General features: G+C 47.4%; 1 protein-coding gene across 3 annotated transcripts in view; it reads right to left on the bottom strand.

The window, feature by feature from the left end:
- Positions 1–22,500, bottom strand: part of tanc2a (tetratricopeptide repeat, ankyrin repeat and coiled-coil containing 2a) — a 160,363-nt gene that overhangs the window by 13,656 nt on the left and 124,207 nt on the right. For all 3 annotated transcript variants that reach the window (XM_072675189.1, XM_072675190.1, XM_072675192.1), the window contains 16 exons: positions 20,888–21,036; positions 16,134–16,311; positions 14,294–14,545; positions 9,432–9,557; positions 7,110–7,388; positions 6,850–6,977; positions 3,827–4,058; positions 3,543–3,712; positions 3,153–3,431; positions 2,041–2,372; positions 1,825–1,933; positions 1,607–1,729; positions 1,174–1,410; positions 806–991; positions 567–660; positions 240–373 (listed from right to left, as the gene is read on the bottom strand). In XM_072675189.1, coding sequence (XP_072531290.1) covers positions 240–373; positions 567–660; positions 806–991; positions 1,174–1,410; positions 1,607–1,729; positions 1,825–1,933; positions 2,041–2,372; positions 3,153–3,431; positions 3,543–3,712; positions 3,827–4,058; positions 6,850–6,977; positions 7,110–7,388; positions 9,432–9,557; positions 14,294–14,545; positions 16,134–16,311; positions 20,888–21,036 — 3,008 coding nt within the window. The remainder of the gene's footprint in view (positions 1–239; positions 374–566; positions 661–805; positions 992–1,173; positions 1,411–1,606; positions 1,730–1,824; positions 1,934–2,040; positions 2,373–3,152; positions 3,432–3,542; positions 3,713–3,826; positions 4,059–6,849; positions 6,978–7,109; positions 7,389–9,431; positions 9,558–14,293; positions 14,546–16,133; positions 16,312–20,887; positions 21,037–22,500) is intronic.

Below are 22,500 nucleotides of genomic sequence, written 5' to 3'. Positions count from 1 at the left end.
GAGCGACTCCGGACACACAGAGGAAGTTCGTCCCACCCATGGATCTTCGTCGTGAATCCTAAATGAAGCACCCCTCTAGTCCTGGTTGGTGTTTATCTTCAACAGAGAGTCCTCTTCTATTGGGAGTACTAATTATGTATTGTGTCTACTGGTATTGTAATGTTTTGATTAATTAGATTTAATTACATTTGTGTTTGTGTGTGTGTGTGTGTGTGTGTGTTTGTGTGTATGATACCCACCTGCCAGTGTCCCTGGCGGACGGCGCTGAAGAGCGGCACTATGCCGCGGCGGTTGGGCTGAGACACGGCAGCCCCCTGCTCCAACAACAACCTGCACACGTCCAGCTTCCCCCGACCAGCTGCTGCTGTCAGAGCTGAGAGAGAGAGTGAGAGAGTGCATAGGGGTGAGAGAAGATACTATACTATATGGACAAAAGTATTGGGACAGCGTATTCTTTATCAAGGGTTTTAAAAAGAGTTGATCCTCTTTTGCTGGAGTAACTTTCTAAGTTTCTGTGGAAGGTGCAGCAGATCAGTTGGAGTTTAGGTGTGCTGTAGGGGTCTCACCTGTTTCCCCCCACAGTGTGTCGAAGTTGTTGATCTGCGCACGCTCTTCTTCCTCCTCATCTTTCTCTGGAAGATCCAGTAGATATGATGCAATCTGCAAAACACACACACACACACACACACACACAGGAATGTGAGCATGTGTGAATGTTACTTTTACTGTAGCCACTGCTCTCAGAGTGGCTGCTTGTGTGTGTGGGTGTTTGTGTGTGTGTGGGTGTTTGTGTGAGTGTATGTACCTCAGTATAGCCCATGCTAGCAGCTGCTATCAGGGCTTGTTGCACTGCATGGCTCTTGCTAAAGGCTGAGGGCTGCTCGTCATCGGAGCTCCAGTCACACTGCACCAGGTACTTTACCACCTCTAGGTGGCCCCGCAAGGCCGCGTGAACCAGAGCACACTGCCCGTTCCTGTCCAGATGGTCCACCTGCACGCAAAACAGCGGGAGTGAGTTTCTGTACTTCAGTAGCTTAAAGCGATAGTTCTGTAATCGATCAGCCAATAGATGTTCTGCACTGCAATCCTACAATTGGGATCGGAGGACAACTGGATATACTGGATAATAACGACCATTCTCCGGTCATGTGACAGGAAGAGGTTGGGGCTGACCTTGGCTTTCTTGGCGCAGAGGGCAGTGACGATAGGCAGATGGCCGGAGGCAGCAGCGTAGCCCACTGGAGTAAGGCCGCTTTCTGATGGGCCGTCAACGTCCGCCCCGAACTCCAGCAGCAGGGCCACCATCTCCAGGTAACCCAGGTGGGCATGTACGCACAGCACCGGGGCGTTATTCAACACCTCTGTACGGTAGTTCACATTAGCTCCTCCCAAAATCAACAGACGAGAGACCTGCAGGGAATAAGAAAGACATACAGAGAGAGAGAGAGAGATAAAAGTGAGGTGTCCAAATACTTTTGGACAGACACATTTCACAGACAATGGTTGGATTTTAGAAGAAAAATTGATGTCCTCAAACTTTTGGCCACTTTGTGCATAAACATGGCATACCCCAGAGACGAGTGCAAATGAGGAAGTGATGTGATACCTTGATGTTGGGAGTGTAGAGGTTGCGCAGCGACGCGAGAGCAGCAGACAGTCCCTCCGTACTGTAGGACACCCACAGCCCCTGCAGCACGGACGAGGAAACCCCGACCTTCTTACTCAGGCCCTGTGGGACAGCAATGGCAAGGGGTTCCATCAAACCTCCATGAGCTTCTGAATGTGACCAGGTGTGTGTTGGGTGGATGACTAGGTGTACCATACCTTGAAGATGTGAGCTTTGAGGATGTGGTGGCCCAGCTCGATGGTCTGCTGGCGGTTCAGCTTGCCCTCCTGCCGGGAGAACCAGAAGGCCAGCAGTGTGTGGCCGCTCCTAAAGGAGAACCACAAACATGTGTCAGCCTCCTTCTGCCTCATTGTCAGGACACTTTTCCAGAGCTGGAGATGAGTCTGGAGTGTTAGAGCAGGGAAAAGACAAACCTGGGGTCACAGAGGAACTTGGTCTTCTCTCCGTCCTCCCTCCAGATCAGCCACTCTCTGAAGGACGGATGTACGAACATGCGCGTGCCGTCCCGCCTCTTCACCAGAAATGGAGAGAGGTGGTCTGCGCGCTGCTGGAAGTCGTCCCAGTCAAGAGCAGCGCCCCACACAGCCCCGGCGTTCACCGCCCCGAAGGCCTGCTCGTCCGTGAGCGGGTGGAGCGAGGCCACGGCCACATTCAGCAGAGGCAGGGCCCGCTCAAACGACGACTGCGTGGGGAAGCGCATGTTCAGCTGCAGCAGGTACACCTCCGCCAGGCTCACCGGCACCACCTGATGCATAGAGAGACAAATCAATTATTAGCAAATAATTAATTCATTAACTAGCCAATCTATGCTGCTATGCTAACCCTGTGCCAGGCTATGCTAATCTCGGCTAGTCTTGCCAGACAATTCTGACCTCTACATGCCAGGGTACATAAGTCTTAGCCCTATGCTAACCTAATGCCAGACCACACAGGCTATGCTAACCTCAGGACAGGCGAATAATAACCTTGCCAGGCTATCTTGACCTCTTCCCGGATTACACTACCCTGATATCCGGCTATGCTAACTTCAGAACAGGCTACCCTAACCTAATGCCAGGCTATGCTAGCCTCGATGCAGGCTATGCTAAGTGCAGGTCATCTTATCAAAAACCTTGCCAGGCTATCTTCACCTCGTCCACCAACTCTATGTGTCCAAATGTTTGTGGACACCCCTTCTAATGAATGCATTAGGTGACTTTAGGTTGCACCCATTGCTGACCCAGATGTGCAAATACACACACACACACACACACACACAGCTTGTCTAGCACTTGTAGAGAAGTACTGCCAATAGAATAGGACTCTCAGGTGTGGGCTAGAGGAGAGAGCCCCCAGTACTGAGCTGTGTTCTCTGGAATGATGGATGGTGCTCCATCCAGTAGTTTTGGCTGGGGATGAGGTGGGGTGGTGATCATCATCCAACATTCTCTTGTTACTCTTGTTATGCAATCAAATCCTCATAGCAATCCTCACACCAACATTTTAGTAGAAAGTGTTGACAGGTGTGACTAAAAGTTCTCCTGACCTTGTAACTGGAGCTCTTGAGCACCAGGTAGCCCTTCTCAATGAGGTCCAGTGTGAGCTTCAGGTAGAGGTAGGAGCCACGGCTCAGGCCCTTCAGGTGGGCGCTGAGCTTGCTAAAGGCGGCGTTGTCCAGCTTGCCATTCAGGGCCACGTTGTTCTGGATCTCCTGGCTGGAGTGCAGCCGGTGCAGGATGTAACCCTGCAGGTCTGAGTCGATGGCGTCACTTTCCTCCAGGCGATCCAGAGAGATCCGGTGGAACGGCAATGGACGGGTCACATCCTGAGAGAAAGAGAGCGATAGATGAGCTACTAATGACCTACTGATTAATGAAGGAACCCAACAGAAACTCCAAACAGGGTGTATGAACTGTGACTGAGAGCCCAGGCTGACCTGTAGGGACGTCCTGACGGTCACCACCAGTTTGAGCCAGGGTGGGAAGCGCTCGATAGTTTTACACAGAAAGGAGACGATGGTGTCTCCGTAATCCGGCTTATGGAACTCTGCCTCGTTTAGTCCGTCAATCAAAATGATCAGGTCCTCATCACACGCCACCTTCCTCTCTGGAAGACACCATCAACATGTATACACATCTCCACTACACGGCCGCTTCACCTGCACTGAGTGTGTGTGCGAGTGTGATGTAAATCTGTGCATGTGTGTGTGTGTGTGTGTACCTCTGTGCAGTAAGTGTAGTGGCTCCAGCAGGCCTCTGCGAAAGGCTGTCATTGGCTCCTGGACGCAGGAGCGCAGGCTGAGCAGGCTCTGCAGGTGGGGCTGGCGTAGCAGAAGCTCACGGTAGGCCTGCAGCTGAGGAGCCCGGCACAGCAGAGCTGCCACGTTGTGCACAAACTCCGGCACCAGACACGTGTATGCATTGTCTGCCTGGCAGTAATGATATGCCACCACCTGCACACAAAGAGAGGGAGATCAAGATTTAACACATCTTAATGACATACGTCCAAAAGTATCCACCTACCCCTTCAGCTACTTTAGAGAACACCCGTTTCTGATAGAGGTGTCCACACGCACCTCCGGAAAATCCATAAAAAGCACTAGATGAAGAATATGGCAGTGAAAAAGGCCCACATGATGAATTAGAGTAATGAAGCTCCAGTTGGAGAAGTTGGAGAGATACGACTCCATTGAACATCTCTGTGTTGAGTTAGAGAGATAAGGCTCCACTGAACATCTTTGGGTTGAGTTGGAGAGATGAAGCTCCACTGAACATCTCTGTGTTGAGTTAGAGAGATACGACTCCATTGAACATCTTTGGGTTGAGTTGGAGAGATAAGGCTCCACTGAACATCTCTGTGTTGAGTTAGAGAGATAAGGCTCCACTGAACATCTCTGTGTTGAGTTAGAGAGATAAGGCTCCATTGAACATCTTTGGGTTGAGTTGGAGAGATAAGGCTCCATTGAACATCTTTGGGTTGAGTTGGAGAGATACGACTCCACTGAACATCTCTGTGTTGAGTTAGAGAGATAAGGCTCGATTGAACACCTTTGGGTTGAGTTGGAGAGATGAAGCTCCACTGAACATCTCTGTGTTGAGTTAGAGAGATAAGGCTCCATTAAACATCTTTGGGTTGAGTTGAAGCATGAACCTCCACTGAAAACCTTCCAGTTGAGTTGGAGTAATGAACCCCCACTGAACACCTCTGGGCTGAGTTGGAGTGGTGACATCCCACTGACCATCTCTAAGATTAATTTGAGTGATGAGTCTCCACTGAACACCTTTAGGTTGACTTGGAGTGACGATGGTCCATAATACAGCATTAGGTTGAGTTGGAGTGATGAGCCTCCACTGAACCCCTTGTTGCGAGTTAGAGCAATGAAGCTCATTTAAACCCCCCTGGGTTGAGTGAGAAGACTTACCGGGATGAAACATCGCTTGTGATCGCTCATCATCACTGCCTGCCACTAAAGATGCTGAACAGAATGAAATCCCAGTATAAAACCTTCTCTTCTAAGAGTAGAAGCTCTTACTGTGGTGCCAAACTCCATATCAATATCCTTAATAACTCAAATCAAGCATTAGAGAAGATGCAGAAGGGTTCCTCTGAGCCCCAACACATGCTCACACTTCCAGAAGGGCTGAGGTATAGCAGGCAGCAGAGGGTACTCAGTCTCAGTAGGGCTGTAATAGCGGGTATGAACACCGCTGAGTGTGTTTCGTGGCCTTACTGAGCTTCTTCTGCTGGACTTGTCTCCATGATAATGCAGTATATGAGACCCTATGTCCCTCCCTCTGTGTGTGTGTGTGAGAGAGAGAGAGAGAAATGTCAGAATTAAGTATGCACAGCACTGAGGGTATCTAATGGCTGAGCCAAGAGGCTCCACAGCCATAAATATTTGATAAGGAAACTGAGCTACAATAAAGCTTTCTGCTTCAAAGAGCGTGAGGGAGAAGGAGAAACTATCCTACGCGAGAGTGCAACTGCAACAAAAGAGAGAGAGAGAGAGAGAGAGAGAGAGAGAGCTGTTGTTATTGTTTAGCGCTTTGACGCCACCACTGACCTGAACCTCAACCTCAACCTGAACTTCGGAGACAGAGAGAGTACTAGAGAAGGAAGAGAGAGAGAGAGAGAGCAAAAGAGAGAGAGGGAAAAGGAAGTGTGTGTGTGTAGAGAAAAGGGAAGAGGGCTATACACAGTCATGTCAGATTATTATGACCAGCCCTGGTTTGAAATGAAGTCGGTTCGGGACGTCAGAGATGCCACAGGACGGGGTTTCCCAGCAAACACTCACAACGCTGTCCAACGCTGTCTTCTCAACAACATCACCACAACCTCATCATTAGGTAACGCCGCCTCTTGGTCACTGTAGACTACCAGAGCAAAGCGATCGTTAGGGGCGAAGGACGTGATTTGTCCAAAACGGCATGAGAATAGCATAGAATAGTAACGGGGTGGTAGCATCTCGGAAACCCCTACATTGAGTGCCTCCCAATGACACAACAGGGCATAACTGTGGTGCCCTAAGGGTCACTGATGCCAGAGGGGACTCTGCAGACTCCTGCAAGTGGTCCAGAGCAATCGATGCACCACTGTGGAGCAGCTGACCTCTATCACGAACACCTTCCGTCACCCTAATACAGTCTACGCCTCCGCTACGTCTCGCAAGTGTCATCCCAGGCAAGGGTGGTTACTCACACTATTTTGTAGGTGGTCATAATATTCTGATATGACTATAAACACACACACATATATATATATATATATGTATACAGTGATGTCAGTATACTTTGACCACTATATGGATGGACAAAAGTATAGGGACACCTCATTCCCTTTTTTTGCTAAAATCAAGGCTAATAAAAAAAAAGAGTTGACCCGGCTTTTGTAACTGGAGTAACTGTCCAGGGAAGAGAGAGAAAGAGAGAGAGCGAGCTTAAGAGAAACAAAAAAAAAAAACTAAAAGGAGGCTGAAAGTGATGGAGAGAGAAAGTCAAGATGCTGGAGAGAGAGAGAGAGAGAGAGAGAGAGCGTGAGAGGTGGCCTGGCCGTGTGCCAGGTGATTAAGTCTGCATTAGCGGTGTGACACTGAGGGATGCTTAAAGCACTGCCTTTAGCTCATTCAACATCATGTTCCTCTAAAACCCGTGGCTCTCCGCCTCGGCCGCGGGCCGTCCCGACTGCACCGCTTCCTTTCATGTGTGAGCGAGAGAGAGAGATGGAGGCAGGATGGAGGATCTTACTTGAGAGGCGAGTCTCCTGATCACCTCCTCCTGACGTCTCCTCATCTCCGGAGTGCCGGGGCAACTGCTGCCCCCCACAAGGGTACCATGAGCTGACTGCGGCTGAGTATGGGGGAGAGTGTCACCATCTGTGAGAAGGAGAGAGAAAGAGAGAGAGAGAGAGGGCGTGAGAGGGAGAGAGAGAGATAACTGAGGTAAATACGATCTGAATGGGATTTCGATGTGCCACAGAAAAACCGTGTGTGATTGCGGACACTCACGTTTGGGTGAAGAATGCGGGCTGTCCGAGGCGATCTGCCTCATGCGGTTGCCGTGGCAGCTAAGCGCCACCAGGCGGGAGATGATGGCTGTCTTGCCGAAGCCCACGTTGCCCACGATGATCACGCCGCGGTTGGTGGGCTCACTGCCACGGAGATGGGCGTCCACCTCCTGAAAGAGCCATTCGCGCCCTGTGAAGACCGACTCGGTCGTCAGGCTGGGCACCTCGAACAGCAGGGGCTTCAGGGCGATGTCCGGCGGGCGGTATGGGGCGAAGCGCACTGCGTCATAGGAAATATGGGAAGGGGGAGTGAATGCAGTTTAATAACTGGGGTCAGACTGGCAGTGGATGACCACACATAAGCAACTGGTCATTGGGGTTCTCTGACGCTCTAATCAGACAGGCTAATCCGATTTCAGCAGGTCAAATTATTTGCAGTGTGAACGGAAAAAGGCCATGCGGTTTCCTATCAAAAGTTGGATTTCTGGACGTGGGACTCAATCAGATCACGTTTGACCAATCAGATCAATGCTCCCTGTGATTTTTCTCGGGTCATTCAGTTGGGTCATACTGTAGGCACGCTAAATAGATGCATATATGTAAATGTATTGGTTGTGTGACATCACCAGAAAACACAGTGAGTTCAAAACAGGCTTAGTTTTCATACGTGGACGTCATACGTCATGTTAACTTGCTTCCATACTGGATTTATTCCTTTTTAGTTCAAGAAAATGTAGAAAATGTGGTTTTCCATGATTCGAACCCTTGCAATAATACAGTATATTTGCATACAGCTGGCTTTCCATACCCTCTCCATTGTCCTGACACACTGCTATTTGGAGTATTTCGAGGCCTTTGGTGCTACAGATGCCTATTTTTGGCTTGGCGGGTGAAAGATGTCGAGGCACTGAGGAATGAAAAAGGGTGAAATAACAGGGCAGCAGTAATGCTCCTTTACCAGCAGAGGGCGGTGAGGTCTACAGGCATTGCGATGGCGAGCGCGTGGCTTACGCAAGCCTGTGCTGCAGTGTGAAATGCCACGGATCAGTGGCTTTGAGAGGCGTCTCTAAGCCTGCTAGTGTTCGATTCAGAGGGAAACAAAATCCAGCCTGAAATAGTGGAACCGGAAAAAACCCACACATCCGTCCTCTAGTCACTGTCATCGCCACAGATCACGGCCCGAGCGGTGGGGTTTACTCACAGCTTCTCTCTCTCTGTGCTGTCTTCTGAATGAAGAACGATCACTGGGACTGGTGTGTGAGGTGTAGAGTCCCAAATTGGAATGATCACTATTATTATTACTATTATTCTTATTATTAATAATAATAATATCATTACTATTCATCTCACAGCCTTAATATTCATCATGATAATCCTCATCATATGCACGCCATCAAACTGTGTTCTATTAATCCCTGGAATAATCCGCATAATGCATACTTAACATTCATTACTGTAATCCTCTGCATTCTCCTGCTCATCATCACCAAACCGCCCTGAATATTCATAAGCACAGGCGCAGCCCTCGTCATCACCGTGGTAATCAACACCATCTTCACGCCCTAATTCGAATTAGACTGGGAGGAGAGATGAGGGGAGGGACCGTCTAGATTAATATAATTTGGGGGAAATATCTGCTCCACTAATGCCACACATCACAGCTACACAGCGAGGTTGCTGAATGCTGAATTCACAAAGGTACTTTTGATTTATTCATTAATTAGCTTATGCAAATGAGTGGAGGTAAGTAAGGTGGAGCAAAGAAGGGAAAAGTAGCTGGGCAGAACATGCATAAATTAATAAAAGTATTGGGACACCTGCTCGTTCTACATTCTGGAGCATTGCTATGAGGACTTGATTGCATTTAGCGATTGCAAGAGCAACAGTGAGGTCGGGATGTCGGATGACCACCACCCCACCTCATCATCCCTCAACATTCTCCTCATTATGGCTTTTAGAAAAATGTGTTTTTGGGTAGGGGGGGGTAGTGCAGTATAGACCCCTGTGGCGTGGCCTAAGTTTTCGGCCTTTGTTTTCCTTCCATTACTTTTACTTTTCTACTTGAAGTGGTTCTGAAACCAGTACTTTTACACTTTTACTGGAGTAAAAAGCTTCAGTTGATACTTCAGCTTCTATAGAAGTCTTTTTAAAACCTAGTATCTCCACTAATGAATGTCAATACTTTTGACACCTTGGGTGAACTCGGGCCTGGGACCCGGGTCTGGGAGGTAAATGGAACGCAGCATTTAACTGAAACTGGACTGATGCAAATGTGGGCTCCATGAATATCCACACACACACCCACTCAAGCACACTCACGCACCTCTTAGGTCCTGCCCAGAGCGGCCTGCCCCCGAGTTCTGGCGGGGCATTCGCAGGGAAGTGCGCAGGGGGGCCTGTCTCTGTTCATCCAGATATGCCAGATCCTCCAAGTGAGCAGAACTTGTGGCTGAGAGGGAAACAGACAGAGAGAGAGGATATTTAGAGTTATTAGGTTATCAGTTATTAAGACCTTATTAATCATCAGCTGCCGTGAATGTGGGAACTACTGTGCAGCAGGGAAGGCCTACGGCTTTTTGGGAATGCCTTTAAACCAGTGTTCAAATAAATAAAATAAATAGTCCAACCAGGATTCCTTTTTTAGGGGTATGTAGGTAGACACAGCCAATCCAGCTTTCCCATTGGCTGGGACTTCACTGGTAGAACTGAAGACTGTCAGATTAACCACCAATGCAACTAGGAGCTCTCTGTGTTTCAGTGGCTTTTAGAGTCAGACACTCTCCACAAATGTCCAGGGCTTGGTTACACAGCTTGTTACACAGCTTGTTACACAGCTTGTGGTGTACTGGGTTCATCTAATGAGAATTTCCCTTGCTAATAAATAAATGTGGGCTTTAATCTTCAGCATCAAATCTGATGTCTGTTTTCTCCTCCAGCCTGTCCTCCAGCGATTTCCCTAGTTTTCCCGCATTCCTCAGCAGTTCTACTATGTACAGGGAAACGTGTCCTCTGCATTTTACCCATCACACATAAGGGCCATTCCACTGAATGAGTGCTTGTTGAAACTCTTCAAAATTATAAAAAAACTTAATTTTGTATCTTATTTCAACTCTCTGAACACATTTATTTAAACTATTGAACTATTTAAAATGTAAATGTATTGGTCAGTTCCAAAAATATTGAATTTTTGACAAGGTTTCTAAGCTGAAGATGGTAAAAAATGTTTTGCCCAGTCCTGTTACCGAAACTGATGTGACTCATGTCCCTCAAGAAAGTGTTTATTTTAAAGAAATGGTTGAATACATACACAAATAATTGATATTTATGACTAGAAAATATATATGCCTTCAATTTGCAATTAGGTACAATTATTTTTTAGGCAATTTATGTGGGGACGGAAATAATGTATTTCAGAATGTAGCACTAGTGAACTAGGGGCAGTGAGCACACACACACACCCAGAGTGGTGGGCAGCCAACATCAGCACCCACCAGGGAGCAGAGAGGGTGAAGTGCCTTGCTCAAGGGCCCAACAGTGGCAGCTTGCCGAGCCCGGGTATCGAACCCACAACCCTGTCATCAATAGCTCGGAGCTCTAACCACTGAGCCAGCTTTACAGTTCGACTAGTCTGTGAGTCTCTGGGTGGCAGATGCTCTGTGCTCTGAGGTGGGAGGTGGGAGGTCTGCCCTGTAGAAATTTCAGGGTCAGGAACTCTCCACAAATATCCACAGCCTGGCGTTTCACAGCTTGCAGTGTATCGATTTCATGCTGTATAACATGTCCTCAATAATAATGGAATTCAGCTTCATAATTAGCATAGAAACTGAATTTGAGCGTTTTCGCCGAGCTCCGCAGTTCAGAAACCACACTTCTCAACCCTCCTGCTTCGCTTTCCCACAGAATCCAGCGCTGGCGCCCTCTCCCAGACTCCCGAACCCAAACTAGCACACAAACCCACGCAGAAACATCCAGAAACGCAGGACTTTACCAGTCCTCTGACCGTGATCAGTGCAGTGTAGCATTTCCCCTACCGTCCTGAATACAGCTGCTCTCACTGCGGACTGAGAGACACTGAGGATGACGAGGAACTGATGAAGGAGAAGGTGGAAGACAGCAGAATGTAGTATCTCTAAAGAGCTGAGCTCTGTGTATCTGTGTGTGTGTGTGTGTGTGTGTGTGTGTGTGTATGCTGGTCAAGGCACTGACCAACACAAACACAGTGTCTCTTCCTTCCTCTCCGGAAAGCACACGCAAGCATTTGTGTCTATGTGTGTGTGAGTGTGTGTGTGAGAGTGTGTGTGAGTGTGTGTGAGTGTGTGTGTAGTGCTTCTTCCCCTCTGTGAATGTGAGGAAGAAGTGACGATATGCTCACGCACACACACACACACACACACACACACACGCTCAGTGGGGTGTGTCAGCAGCAGCAGTGTCTGATTCGAGTGTATTCACTGCAGTTCGTTTCACAGGAACGCAAGCATGAAGCTGACAGCGGGAATCAAATCACTCCTCCTCTTCCTCCTCCTTCATCACTGCAGCATCACTCTCACCGCACTGCTCCAAAACACACACACACACACACACACACACACACACACTAACTAACAACAATAGTACGTGTGGCTTCCTTATAACAGGGGCTGAACAGTATATCGGTAGCTATGTCTCTGTCGCCAGTCTCAACTCATCATTCGCAATACTGATGGCAGTAATCCTCTGGGGCTACTATAGGCTGTTACTGCAGCAGAAGGGACATTGGCCGAGCAGGTGTCCACAAACTTTTGGACTTTTTAGCCTCTCTCTCTCTTTCTGCAGTGCAGCGTGCATGGCGACACCAAGTCGCTGGATTTATGGCCCATTCGCTGCATCACAAGGCCCTTGGTGCCCACAGTGGAGCTCGTCCAGGAGGCCCTGCTGCACATTCTGGCTGGCCCTGGGCTCTTGGCTGGGTGCCAGCCCTCCATGTCCTCGCAAGGTTGCGTTTTTTTTTTTTTTTACGAGACGCAGCACTGAGGCCAGGCTTTGGTCTGCAGGAATGGTCAGAGCGTAGGCCGTTTTGGTGGTTATGACCGCTGCATGTCTCTGAAGTGATCGCTGAGTGTTCGCCGAAGATCTGCTGCATCTGTGAGCCTGTTCATGACTGATCGTATCTGAATACACTCTGGCTGGATTCCAGTTTTAATCGGGGCTCCAATTAAAGTGGTCCAGCGGACTACGGCAATGCTGCCACTACGACCTGAGCATCGCTCGCTCTAATCCCGGGCCTGCCATCAGAAGCCAGAGCCTGAGGGAGCACAGCTGGTCTCGCTCTCTCTCTCGGTGGGTAGATGGTAGATGTCTCTCTCTCCTTCAGTGGGATGCTGGCTGACTGCTGTACGGGCGTCTGCTAGTTGATGCACCAGAGCTGGATACTCGCCAGGCAGCCGGCGCACTCGGGCGCAGCAGAACTGAATGTTTTTCAACCTCTAGGGGGCGCACTAGCCAGATTCAGAGCAAATCACTTTACCACACACACAAGAAGGAGGATGTGTGTGTGTAAATGTAAGTAATTCACACTCTGTCCACTAGGTGGTGAGTACTGTATGTTTATGACTAAATCAGGGAGAGTGTGAGAGAGTGTGTGAACGAATAGATCAGTAGTAGAGTTTGAGAGTGTGTGTGTGTGTGTGTGTGTGTGTGTGTGCTTCTTCACAGGAGAAAAATGTCAAAGCTCATAAGACTCCTCCTGTCAGGCAGAATAATCCAGAGCGCTGTGAACCCCCAGATCACAGCCTGTTCTACAGGGAGTCTGAGAGTGTGATGAAAGACAGAGAGGCCGAGGTGAAGAGAGAGAGAGAGAGACATAGAGACAGAAAGAGGAGAGAAAGAGCGAGAGACAGAGAGGAGAGAGAGAGACAGAGACAGAGAGAGGTAAAAAAAGAGAGAGACATAGAGACAGAGAGGAGAGAGAGACATAGAGACAAAGAGAGGAGAGAGAGACACATAGAGACATAGAGACACAGAGAGGAGAGAGAGACATAGAGACACAGAGAGGAGAGAGAGAGACATAGAGACAGAAAGAGGAGAGAGAGAGAGAGAGACAGAGAGGAGAGAGAGAGACAGAGAGGTAAAAAAAAGAGAGACATAGAGGAGAGAGAGACATAGAGACAAAGAGAGGAGAGAGAGAGAGAGAGACATAGAGACAGAGAGAGGAGAGAGAGAGACATAGAGACACAGAGAGGAGAGAGAGACAGAGACACAGAGAGGAGAGAGAGAGACATAGAGACAAAGAGAGGAGAGAGAGAGAGAGAGAGACATAGAGAGAAGAGAGAGAGACATAGAGACACAGATAGGAGAGAGAGACATAGAGACAGAGAGGAGAGAGAGAGAGAGAGGTGTAGTGTGAAATGACGAATGACCCTTCTGATCTTTCTCATTGATCAGCCCCTCCTCCACACTGCACTCCTCCACTTCACCCCTCAAGTCGTCCTAAAATAGCTCCCTACATAGGCCGCCTTCGTCCTTAACGGCATGTGAGACACACCCTGCGGAGCCACGGCAGGCCATAAAAACACACACTGTGAAGCTACACAGACATCCCGAAACTGCCCAATGCTGCAGCACACACACACACACACATACACACACATACACACACATACACACACACACACACTGCAAGGACAAAGGGCCCATATGCTGCACTAATGTCAGTGCTGTCAGAGAGTCTTTGTGCTGTGAAGGAGGCAAACTCTTCAAACACACACACACACACACACACACTGAATAGGGGATGAGGGGGATAAGGGGGGAGAAAGAGACTATAAAGGACAGAGAGAGAGAGCGAGAGAGAGAGAGAGAGAGAGAGAGGAAGAGAAAGTGCAGGAGGAGAAAATGAAGGTGAGAGAAATAAAGGGAGAGAGACATTAGGCAAAGAGAGAGGAAGGGGGGCGGCAGAGGTTGAGAGAAAGACAGTGTTAAGAGTGTGTGTGTGTGTGTGTGTTCTTTAGAAGAGTGTGACAGCCAGGGTTAAAGCACAGCCACAGGGTCAGCCATGCTACAGCACCCCCCAGTAGACCTGGGTATCGAACCCACAACCCTGTGACCAATAAGCAACCCAGCGCTCTAACCACAGACCCACCACTGCCCCTCTGTAAAGTGTTACCTAGAAATACCAACCAATCAGATCAGGAGAAGGTCACTCACCAGCCACAGAGTTGGGGCGGGGCATGAGGTAGAGGGGGATGGAGTGGGCGGAGTGGGAGGCGGAGTGCTCCAGGCTTCTCTCTGGGATTTTGTTGAGGCTGTACGTGGAGGCGGCCATGTTTTCATCCACGCGGTACAGGAAGGAGTCGGTCCCGGCTGTTTTCTGAGTCTGCCACAGTTTGAGGCTTCCTCGCGAGCTCTCGCCGTGTTTCCCGCCTCGATCCGCGTTCTCCGAGTAACTGGTGAGGGTAGCTGGAGGAGAGGAGCAGGAGATGGTAAGTAAGTAAGTAAGGCAGCATTGACAACATTTCATTCCCAAGTCCAGCGTTTTCATTACTCCCAATATTTCCAGTGGTGATGTCGGGTGGACAGAGAGCGTTGTGGTCTTAACCAGTCAGGAAAACCATGGAAAACCACGGAAAACTGTGAAAAAACACAGAAAACCACGGAAAACCACGGAAAACCATTGTTTATTTATTTATTTGTATTATTCTAATCGTTCACTGTCCAGAGCTGGGTTTCCCAAAAGCCTCTCAGCACAAAGATCACTGTTAAATGGTAAAGCGAGCCTCACATTAAACACTCCCTCTCTCTCCCAGTTAATGCTATGCATCTTTTGGAAAACTGGGCCCAGGAAAACAGAACTGCATCATTTGCTCAGATGCTTAAGACTGTAATCCTCAAACCACAGCATGACCGGTCTCTCAAGCTGTGCTTTATACGTGCATTTGTCTTATAAGGCTTCTTCTATCCAAGTTCCAGAAATGCAGGGCAGGGCGTGACCCTCTAGCTTTCCACAACAAACTCCAACTGACAATAAAAGGACGTTTAAAGGAACAGTTTGGGGAGGAAAACCCCCCAAATGACACAATAAAAGTATTTACTGCACAATAAAAGTGGACAAAAGTACAGACAGCACTCAGGCTTTGGGCTTCAGGAGGGAGGCTGCTGCTGATTTCGCTCTACACTTCTGTACAGAGCAATACCTCATACAGTGTAACAGTCCCATATGGGGACGTTTACTTGTGGCGGAGGCCTGAATGTATAATAAATGCGTGACTGTTTTCATTATTAAAACATATGATCATAAATATCTGAACTTATTTTAAACATTTTACATTTTAAACTATTAATTACTATTGAAGCTATTATGGTAATAATCAACATAATGTACAATAATAGCTCAATATTGACCAGCATACCAGAGTTCACAACACATATACTGGTTAATGCTAGTCTAGTACTGGTTGACTAGAATACCAGTGTTCAAAACACAATATAAACTGGTTTATGCTGGCCTGGTGCTGGTCAACCAGCATACCAGTGTCTAAAACACAATCTAAACTGGTTTATTATGGTCTGGTGCTGGTTGACCAATATACCGGTGTCTAAAACACAATCTAAACTGGTTTATTATGGTCTGGTGCTGGTTGACCAGTATTCAAAACATAATACATACTGACCTATACTGGTCTGGTGCTGATCTAGAGCTGGTTGACCAGAATACCAGTGTTTAAAACACAATACATACTGGTTTACGTTGGTCTGGTGCTGATCTAGTGCTGGTTGACCAATATACCGGTGTCTAAAACACAGAATATGGTGTTTTTTGCTGGTCTAGTGCTGGTTGACCAGCATACCAGTGTCTAAAACACAATATAAACTGGTTTATTATGATCTAGTGCTGGTTGACCAATATACCGGTGTCTAAAACACAATATAAACTGGTTTATTATGGTCTGGTGCTGGTTGACCAGCATACCAGTGTCTAAAACACAATCTAAACTGGTTTGTGCTGGTGATTCATTTCTTTCACCCTGCTGGCTGTTGGTTTTCTCACCGATGATGCCGCTGTCTCGGCTCTCTAGCGTGGACGTGGGGCTGGTGATAGAGCCATAAGCGCCCATGCTGCCCGGGGCTCCGGGGGGCAGGGTGGAGCATGGGCTGCCAGGAGGTGGCGATGCTGAGCTGCTGGCCAGACTGGAGCATGGACTGATCCTCTGGGTCATGGAGATGGCCTGCAGAAGAGAGACAACAAAGGAGCAGGTGACCTAAGGGCACTCTCAAGGACACTCTGTTTTCCTTCGGGGCTTGAAAACACATGTCCAATATCTGTACTACTAACTAACCGAGCTCTGCTGGAGAAGGACATTGGTAGAACACTGAGGAATCAATGAATCAATGCTGATCGAGGGCCCCCTAGTGGCCCCTAGTGAAAATCCATCCCTGATTTTGGGACAGTAACTTTTTTGAGGGCAATCAAACAGCTGCAAATATCGATAAGGTCCCTCTTGTGCTGCCACAACAGATCTGACCATTCAGAATAAGTATATATAGATTTCTTGCTCCTGGGCTCCCCCTACAGTTAGGAAGTACAAATCACGCTCTGAGTCACTCCTAAAAGACATGCTTTTCTGGACAAGCTGAGAGATACAGAACCGTCAGATGACTGTCAGATGACAGATGACTCACCCAAGATACATTAGCCTGGAGAAGCAACGACAGTGATGCTATTCTCCCTGTATCAGCCAGTGGAGCATCACCTTGATTTTAAAGCTGCTATTTTAAGGTCAACTTCTACATACTGTTGCTTTAATACGTATATATTTTAAACTGTTCCCTTACAATGGTCTCATGCTGTACTGAGGGAACCTGCGAGGTGCTTCTGAGGGGAAGCTCACTGTGGGACGTTGTGTTTCGTATGCTGTTAGTTTTAGCCCTTCTATGCTTCAGTAGCGCTTGACTAGAGTACCGTAAAATACCTCCAGCACTTGGCATGACCTCAGTGACTAAAGGGTTCACACACACTTCTACACACACACACACACACGGTGTGGCGCTGAGGTTACAGCAGAGTCATTCTTTCCCACACACGCTAGGTCAGAATGTGCTGACGGGCTCTAAGCGATACACTGCTGCCCCGTCTTTATGCTGAGTTCTGCACACTCCTGCAGAACGCTCTCCTTTTATGGGCTGTATGGATTTTTCCACTGTAACTCAGTATTTTGTCACTGAGTAAACTGTAACTGCCCCCCCCCCAAACGAAACACTCCACTACTGGAGACCGCCCGATTAGCATATTTAACTTCACCACAGCAGAGTCCACTCTAACTCTAACGGCCAGCACAGAGCCACCCAAACAAATCAGAGAACAAGAGGAGAGAAAGAGAGAGAGCGAGAGAGAGAGAGAGATAGGATGAGACAGAGTGAGATAAAAAGAGGGTGAGATAGAAAGATAAAAAAAATTATATAAGAAGTGACTGAGAACGAGATAGGATGAAACAGAGTGAGATAGGTAGAGACAGAGAGTGAGATAGAAAGAGGGTGAGACAAGTAGAGACAGAGTGTGAGATAGAAAGGGGGTGAGACAGGTAGAGTTAGAGTGAGATAGAAAGAGAGTGAGACAGGTAGAGACAGAGAGTGAGATAAAAAGGGGGTGAGACAGGTAGAGTTAGAGTGAGATAGAAAGAGAGTGAGACAGGTAGAGACAGAGAGTGAGAGTAGAAGAAGTGGAGAATGAGATAGAAAGAGAGTGAGATAGGATGAAACACTGAGATAGGAAGAGACAGATGAAGAGTGAGATAGAAAGAGAGAGATAAGAAGAGACAGAGTGAGAGAAAGATAGGAAGGATCGGAAGAGAGAGTGAGATTGGAAGAGACAGAGAGTGAGACAGGAAGACAGACTGAGTAGGATGAGACAGAGAGTGAGATAGAGAAAGAGAGACAGAAGAAGAAAGTGATGTGGGATAAGAGAGAGTGAGACAGTACTGAGAGACACATAAGAAAAAGAAATTAACATAAAGCAAGAAAAATGAGGAGAGAGAGAAGGAGAGAGAAAAGGTGTGAGAGAGAGAGAGAAAAAAGAGAGAGAGACAGAGCGAGAAAAGGAGAGAGAGAGAGAGGGAGAGAGAGAGAGAGAGAGAGAAAAGGAGAGAGAGGGAGAGAGAAAGAGAGCGAGAGAGAGGGAGAGAGAAAAGGAGAGAGAGAGAGAGAGAGAGAGAGAGAGAGAGAGAGAGAGAGAGAGAGAGAGAAAGAGAGGGAGAGAGACAGAGAAAAGGAGAGAGAGAGAGAGACAGACAGAAAGAGAGAGAGAGAAGGTGTGTGAGAGAGAGATGGAGAGAGAGAGAAAAGGAAAGAGAGAGAGAGAGACAGAAGGAGAAAAAGAAAAGGAGAGAGAGAGAGAGACAGAAGGAGAGAGAGAGGTGTGTGTGAAGGAGAGCTAGAGAGAGAGAGATGAAGAGTTCAGTGAGTTCACTACAGCTCTCTGTGTGTGTGAGAGTGTGTGTGTGTGTGTGAGAGAGAGTGTGTGTGTGTGTGTGTGAGAGAGTGTGTGTGTGTGTGTGGATGGATTCTGTAGTCTGCGGTGAAGTGTGTACTAATGATGACATCATTCAGAGAGCAGTGTACAGTAGCCCCTCCTCCACTCCAGCTTCGCTGTGGCCTCAGAAACCTCCTGCAGCTCAGCTCAGCTCAGTCCAGTCCAGTCCAGTCTCATACACAGACTGACCCAACACACAGCTCCTCTGCAGCCCATTTCAGAGTCAGGGCATCACAGCCCCTGCACAGGCAACACACCGCTGCATGATGCTAGCTAGCTTTCCGGCTTCACTCTCACACACTGTTTTATCCAGGTCCTCTTTAAACTCCAGCTTTGGAAATGAGGGAACATCCACTACATCCTCTAAAGGCTCTAAAGGAGGTTCTCTGAAAAAATCAGGAATATCAGAAAACTCTTGGGATGTAAGAAACAATTGGGATGTCAGGAAAAGTCTTGTGAGGGAAACTCAGGATATCAGAAAATGGGATATCAGGAAAACTCGGAATATCAGGAAAATCCCTCAGGATTTCAATTAGACTCTTGGGATATTTGGGATATAATATCCAGATATGTCTTTGGATGTCAGGGAAACTCTTGGGATATCAGAAAAAAACAGAAAATGGGATGTCCTGGGATATAAAAGGAAAACTGGGACATGTTGTATATTGGAGAAACTCAGATGTCAGAAAAACGAATGATACTGGAAAAACAAATGAAACCATGCTGAGCGGTATGGAATTATCTTCCATTAGCTCTGCAGCTCTACGCTACATCGGCCGTGAGCAGGAAAAACTGAGTAAATTCGTTTTTTCAGAAACTGTCGCCCTCATCCCTGTGACCTACGGAATAACAGTGAATCAGATCCAAGAGTCAAATTGTGGCACAAGTCGCATTCCCGCTCGTCTAGCCCCCCCACCTCCTGAGGTCGCACCAGTTTGGCAGGGTCCAGACCCAGCCACCCAACCAAACTGCAAACAATTACCAAAGGAATGAAACAGCGGCCGGATTTAGAGTGTTTAACCAGAGGAATGTTGAGCAATGTCACAATCATCTCACATAAACGCTCGGATGGATCACACCGGAATCTGAAGCATGCATGGCAATCACACTCAGAAATCCTCAACACTTCAAGTACCTCCACATCACGTAACACTGTTAGACCCTTCATTCCATCAATTGCCTTTATAAGAAGTGTAATTCCCAAGAGTAATTACAGAGTGTAATTACAGAGTGTAATTCCTGAGAGTCATTTCTGAGAGTCATTCCTGACTGTAATTCCTGAGTATAATTTCTGAGAGTAATTCCAGAGTATAATTCCTGACTGTAATTGCTGAGTATAATTCCTGAGTGTAATTCCTGCATGTAATTCCAGAGTATAATTCCTGAGTGTAATTCCTGAGTGTAATTCCTGCATGTAATTCCAGAGTATAATTCCTGAGTGTAATTCCTGACTGTAATTCCTGCATGTAATTCCAGAGTATAATTCCTGAGTGTAATTCCTGAGTGTAATTCCTGCATGTAATTCCAGAGTATAATTCCTGAGTGTAATTCCTGAGTGTAATTCCTGCATGTAATTCCAGAGTATAATTCCTGCATGTAATTCCAGAGTATAATTCCTGAGTGTAATTCCTGAGTGTAATTCCTGCATGTAATTCCAGAGTATAATTCCTGAGTGTAATTCCTGCATGTAATTCCAGAGTATAATTCCTGAGTGTAATTCCTGAGTGTAATTCCTGCATGTAATTCCAGAGTATAATTCCTGCATGTAATTCCAGAGTATAATTCCTGAGTGTAATTCCTGAGTGTAATTCCTGCATGTAATTCCAGAGTATAATTCCTGAGTGTAATTCCTGAGTGTAATTCCTGCATGTAATTCCAGAGTATAATTCCTGACTGTAATTGCTGAGTATAATTCCTGAGTGTAATTCCTGCATGTAATTCCAGAGTATAATTACTGAGTATAATTCCTGAGTGTAATTCCTGCATGTAATTCCAGAGTGTAATTCCTGACTGTAATTCCTGACTGTAATTCCTGCATGTAATTCCAGAGTATAATTCCTGAGTGTAATTCCTGAGTGTAATTCCTGCATGTAATTCCAGAGTATAATTCCTGACTGTAATTGCTGAGTATAATTCCTGAGTGTAATTCCTAAGAGTAATACCTGAGTGTACAGATGTGGTGGTCATATTGCCTAGCCCTACTAAACCATCAAGCCTACAGTGCTGTGTGTGTGTGTGTGTGTGTGTGTGTGTGTGTGTGTGTATGAGATGGATACCTGACTATCGTCCTGTTCCTCCATGCCATATGGGACTCTGTCAGGACCCTCAGTCACTTTGTCCCCGAGCAGGAAGCCTAGCCGCGTCATCAGAGTGTTAGCCGCCTCGTCCACTGACGGAGGGGGACCCAGCTCCTGACTGTCCTCCCCTGCAGAGAGAGAGAGAGAGTTAGTTAGTTTTCATTAATGCTAGAGCAAAAAAAGAAATGAGGGTACATAGCTAAGTAGCAGCTAGGGTGTTGCAAGGTAGTTGCAAGGCAGCTGCGATGGCATCCCAGGCAGGTGGTCGCTATGGTGTCACAGGTGGTTGCTAAGGTGTTGCCAAGTAGTTGCTGTGGTACCTTCGGCGGTTGGTGATACGCAGAAACCATACGTCCAATTAGGAGGACACAAAGCTCGAAAGGGACAATCAGACCCAACAATCTGACGCTGGAATGGTGTTGATATCTCGGAAACTGCAGGACGGTTTATCCAGAAAAATCCAGCAGAAAATGATCCATAATAATTATCAATTATTACGTTATATTTAGGATTTGATCACCACTTCTTAAATACGAGTCAATCTGGGTATCTGCAGTCTGTCTAATCAGGTCACACTTCCGGACAGGTGCCAGAATTCAGGAATGAAGCCTGGATTCGGAACAGCTTCAGTGTGGAATTGGACACAGCAGTGAATTCAGCCAATCCCACCACATTAAGCCCTCGTGGTAATTTGATTGGCTGGAATGAAACGACTGGCTTCCCTTCGCTGCCTGGAAGTCGAGGCTAGACGGCACGACCGCAGCGGTCTCCAGCAGGGTCCGGGGCAGAACTCTGACCCAAACGGCTCCAGCTCCAGCCAGCGCCTTCACACGCCATGTGACCACGTGCCAATTCAGTCCATTCACAACCAACCTCAACAATTTCACTCGAACGCCGCCGGGAATCGACCGGAATTCCTGCGGTGCGTTCTGGCTGAAGAAGTGTGAGGGAGGACGTGGAGAAAGAGGACATGTCCAGGAAAAAGAGGACGCATGGCTCTATCCCTAGCTAATGCCATTAGCTCCAACCATTTAGCAAAATCAGACGCCCTTAGATTCAACATCCTGACTACTTGTCCAAAAGTTTGTGGACACCTCTCCTAATGTATGCATTTAGCTATTTTAAGTTGCACCCATTGCTGACACTGATGTGCAAATGCACACACACACACAGACACACACACAGCTTTTCTAGCCCCTACAGAGAAATACAGCCAATAGAATAGGACTCTCTGGAGCAGATAAACATGAACCTATTGGCACCATGCTGTCTAATGCCAGGCGTGGGCTAGAGGGGTATAAAGCCCCCCAGCATTGAGCTGAGGAGCAGTGGAAGAACTGTACTCCATTTAGTATTTTGGGGATGAGTAGGGGAGTTGGGGATGATGAGGTGGGGTAGTGATCATCCAACATCCTGACCTCACCAACGTTCTGGTCGCTGAATGCAATCAAATTCTCACAGCAATGCTACTTCAAAATCTTTGAGTAAGCCTTCTGCTCTGGACAGTAGAGACAGTAACTCCAACAAAAGCAGGATAAACTGTTGTTTAATGCCCTTGATTTCAGAAGAAACAATAAATGAGCAGGTGTCCC

The sequence above is a fragment of the Salminus brasiliensis genome, chromosome 3, assembly GCF_030463535.1.
Source record: "Salminus brasiliensis chromosome 3, fSalBra1.hap2, whole genome shotgun sequence".
Classification (NCBI taxonomy): domain Eukaryota; kingdom Metazoa; phylum Chordata; class Actinopteri; order Characiformes; family Bryconidae; genus Salminus; species Salminus brasiliensis.
The sequence above is the reverse complement of the archived record's forward strand: the minus strand, read 5'-3'. Positions and strand labels throughout refer to the sequence as shown.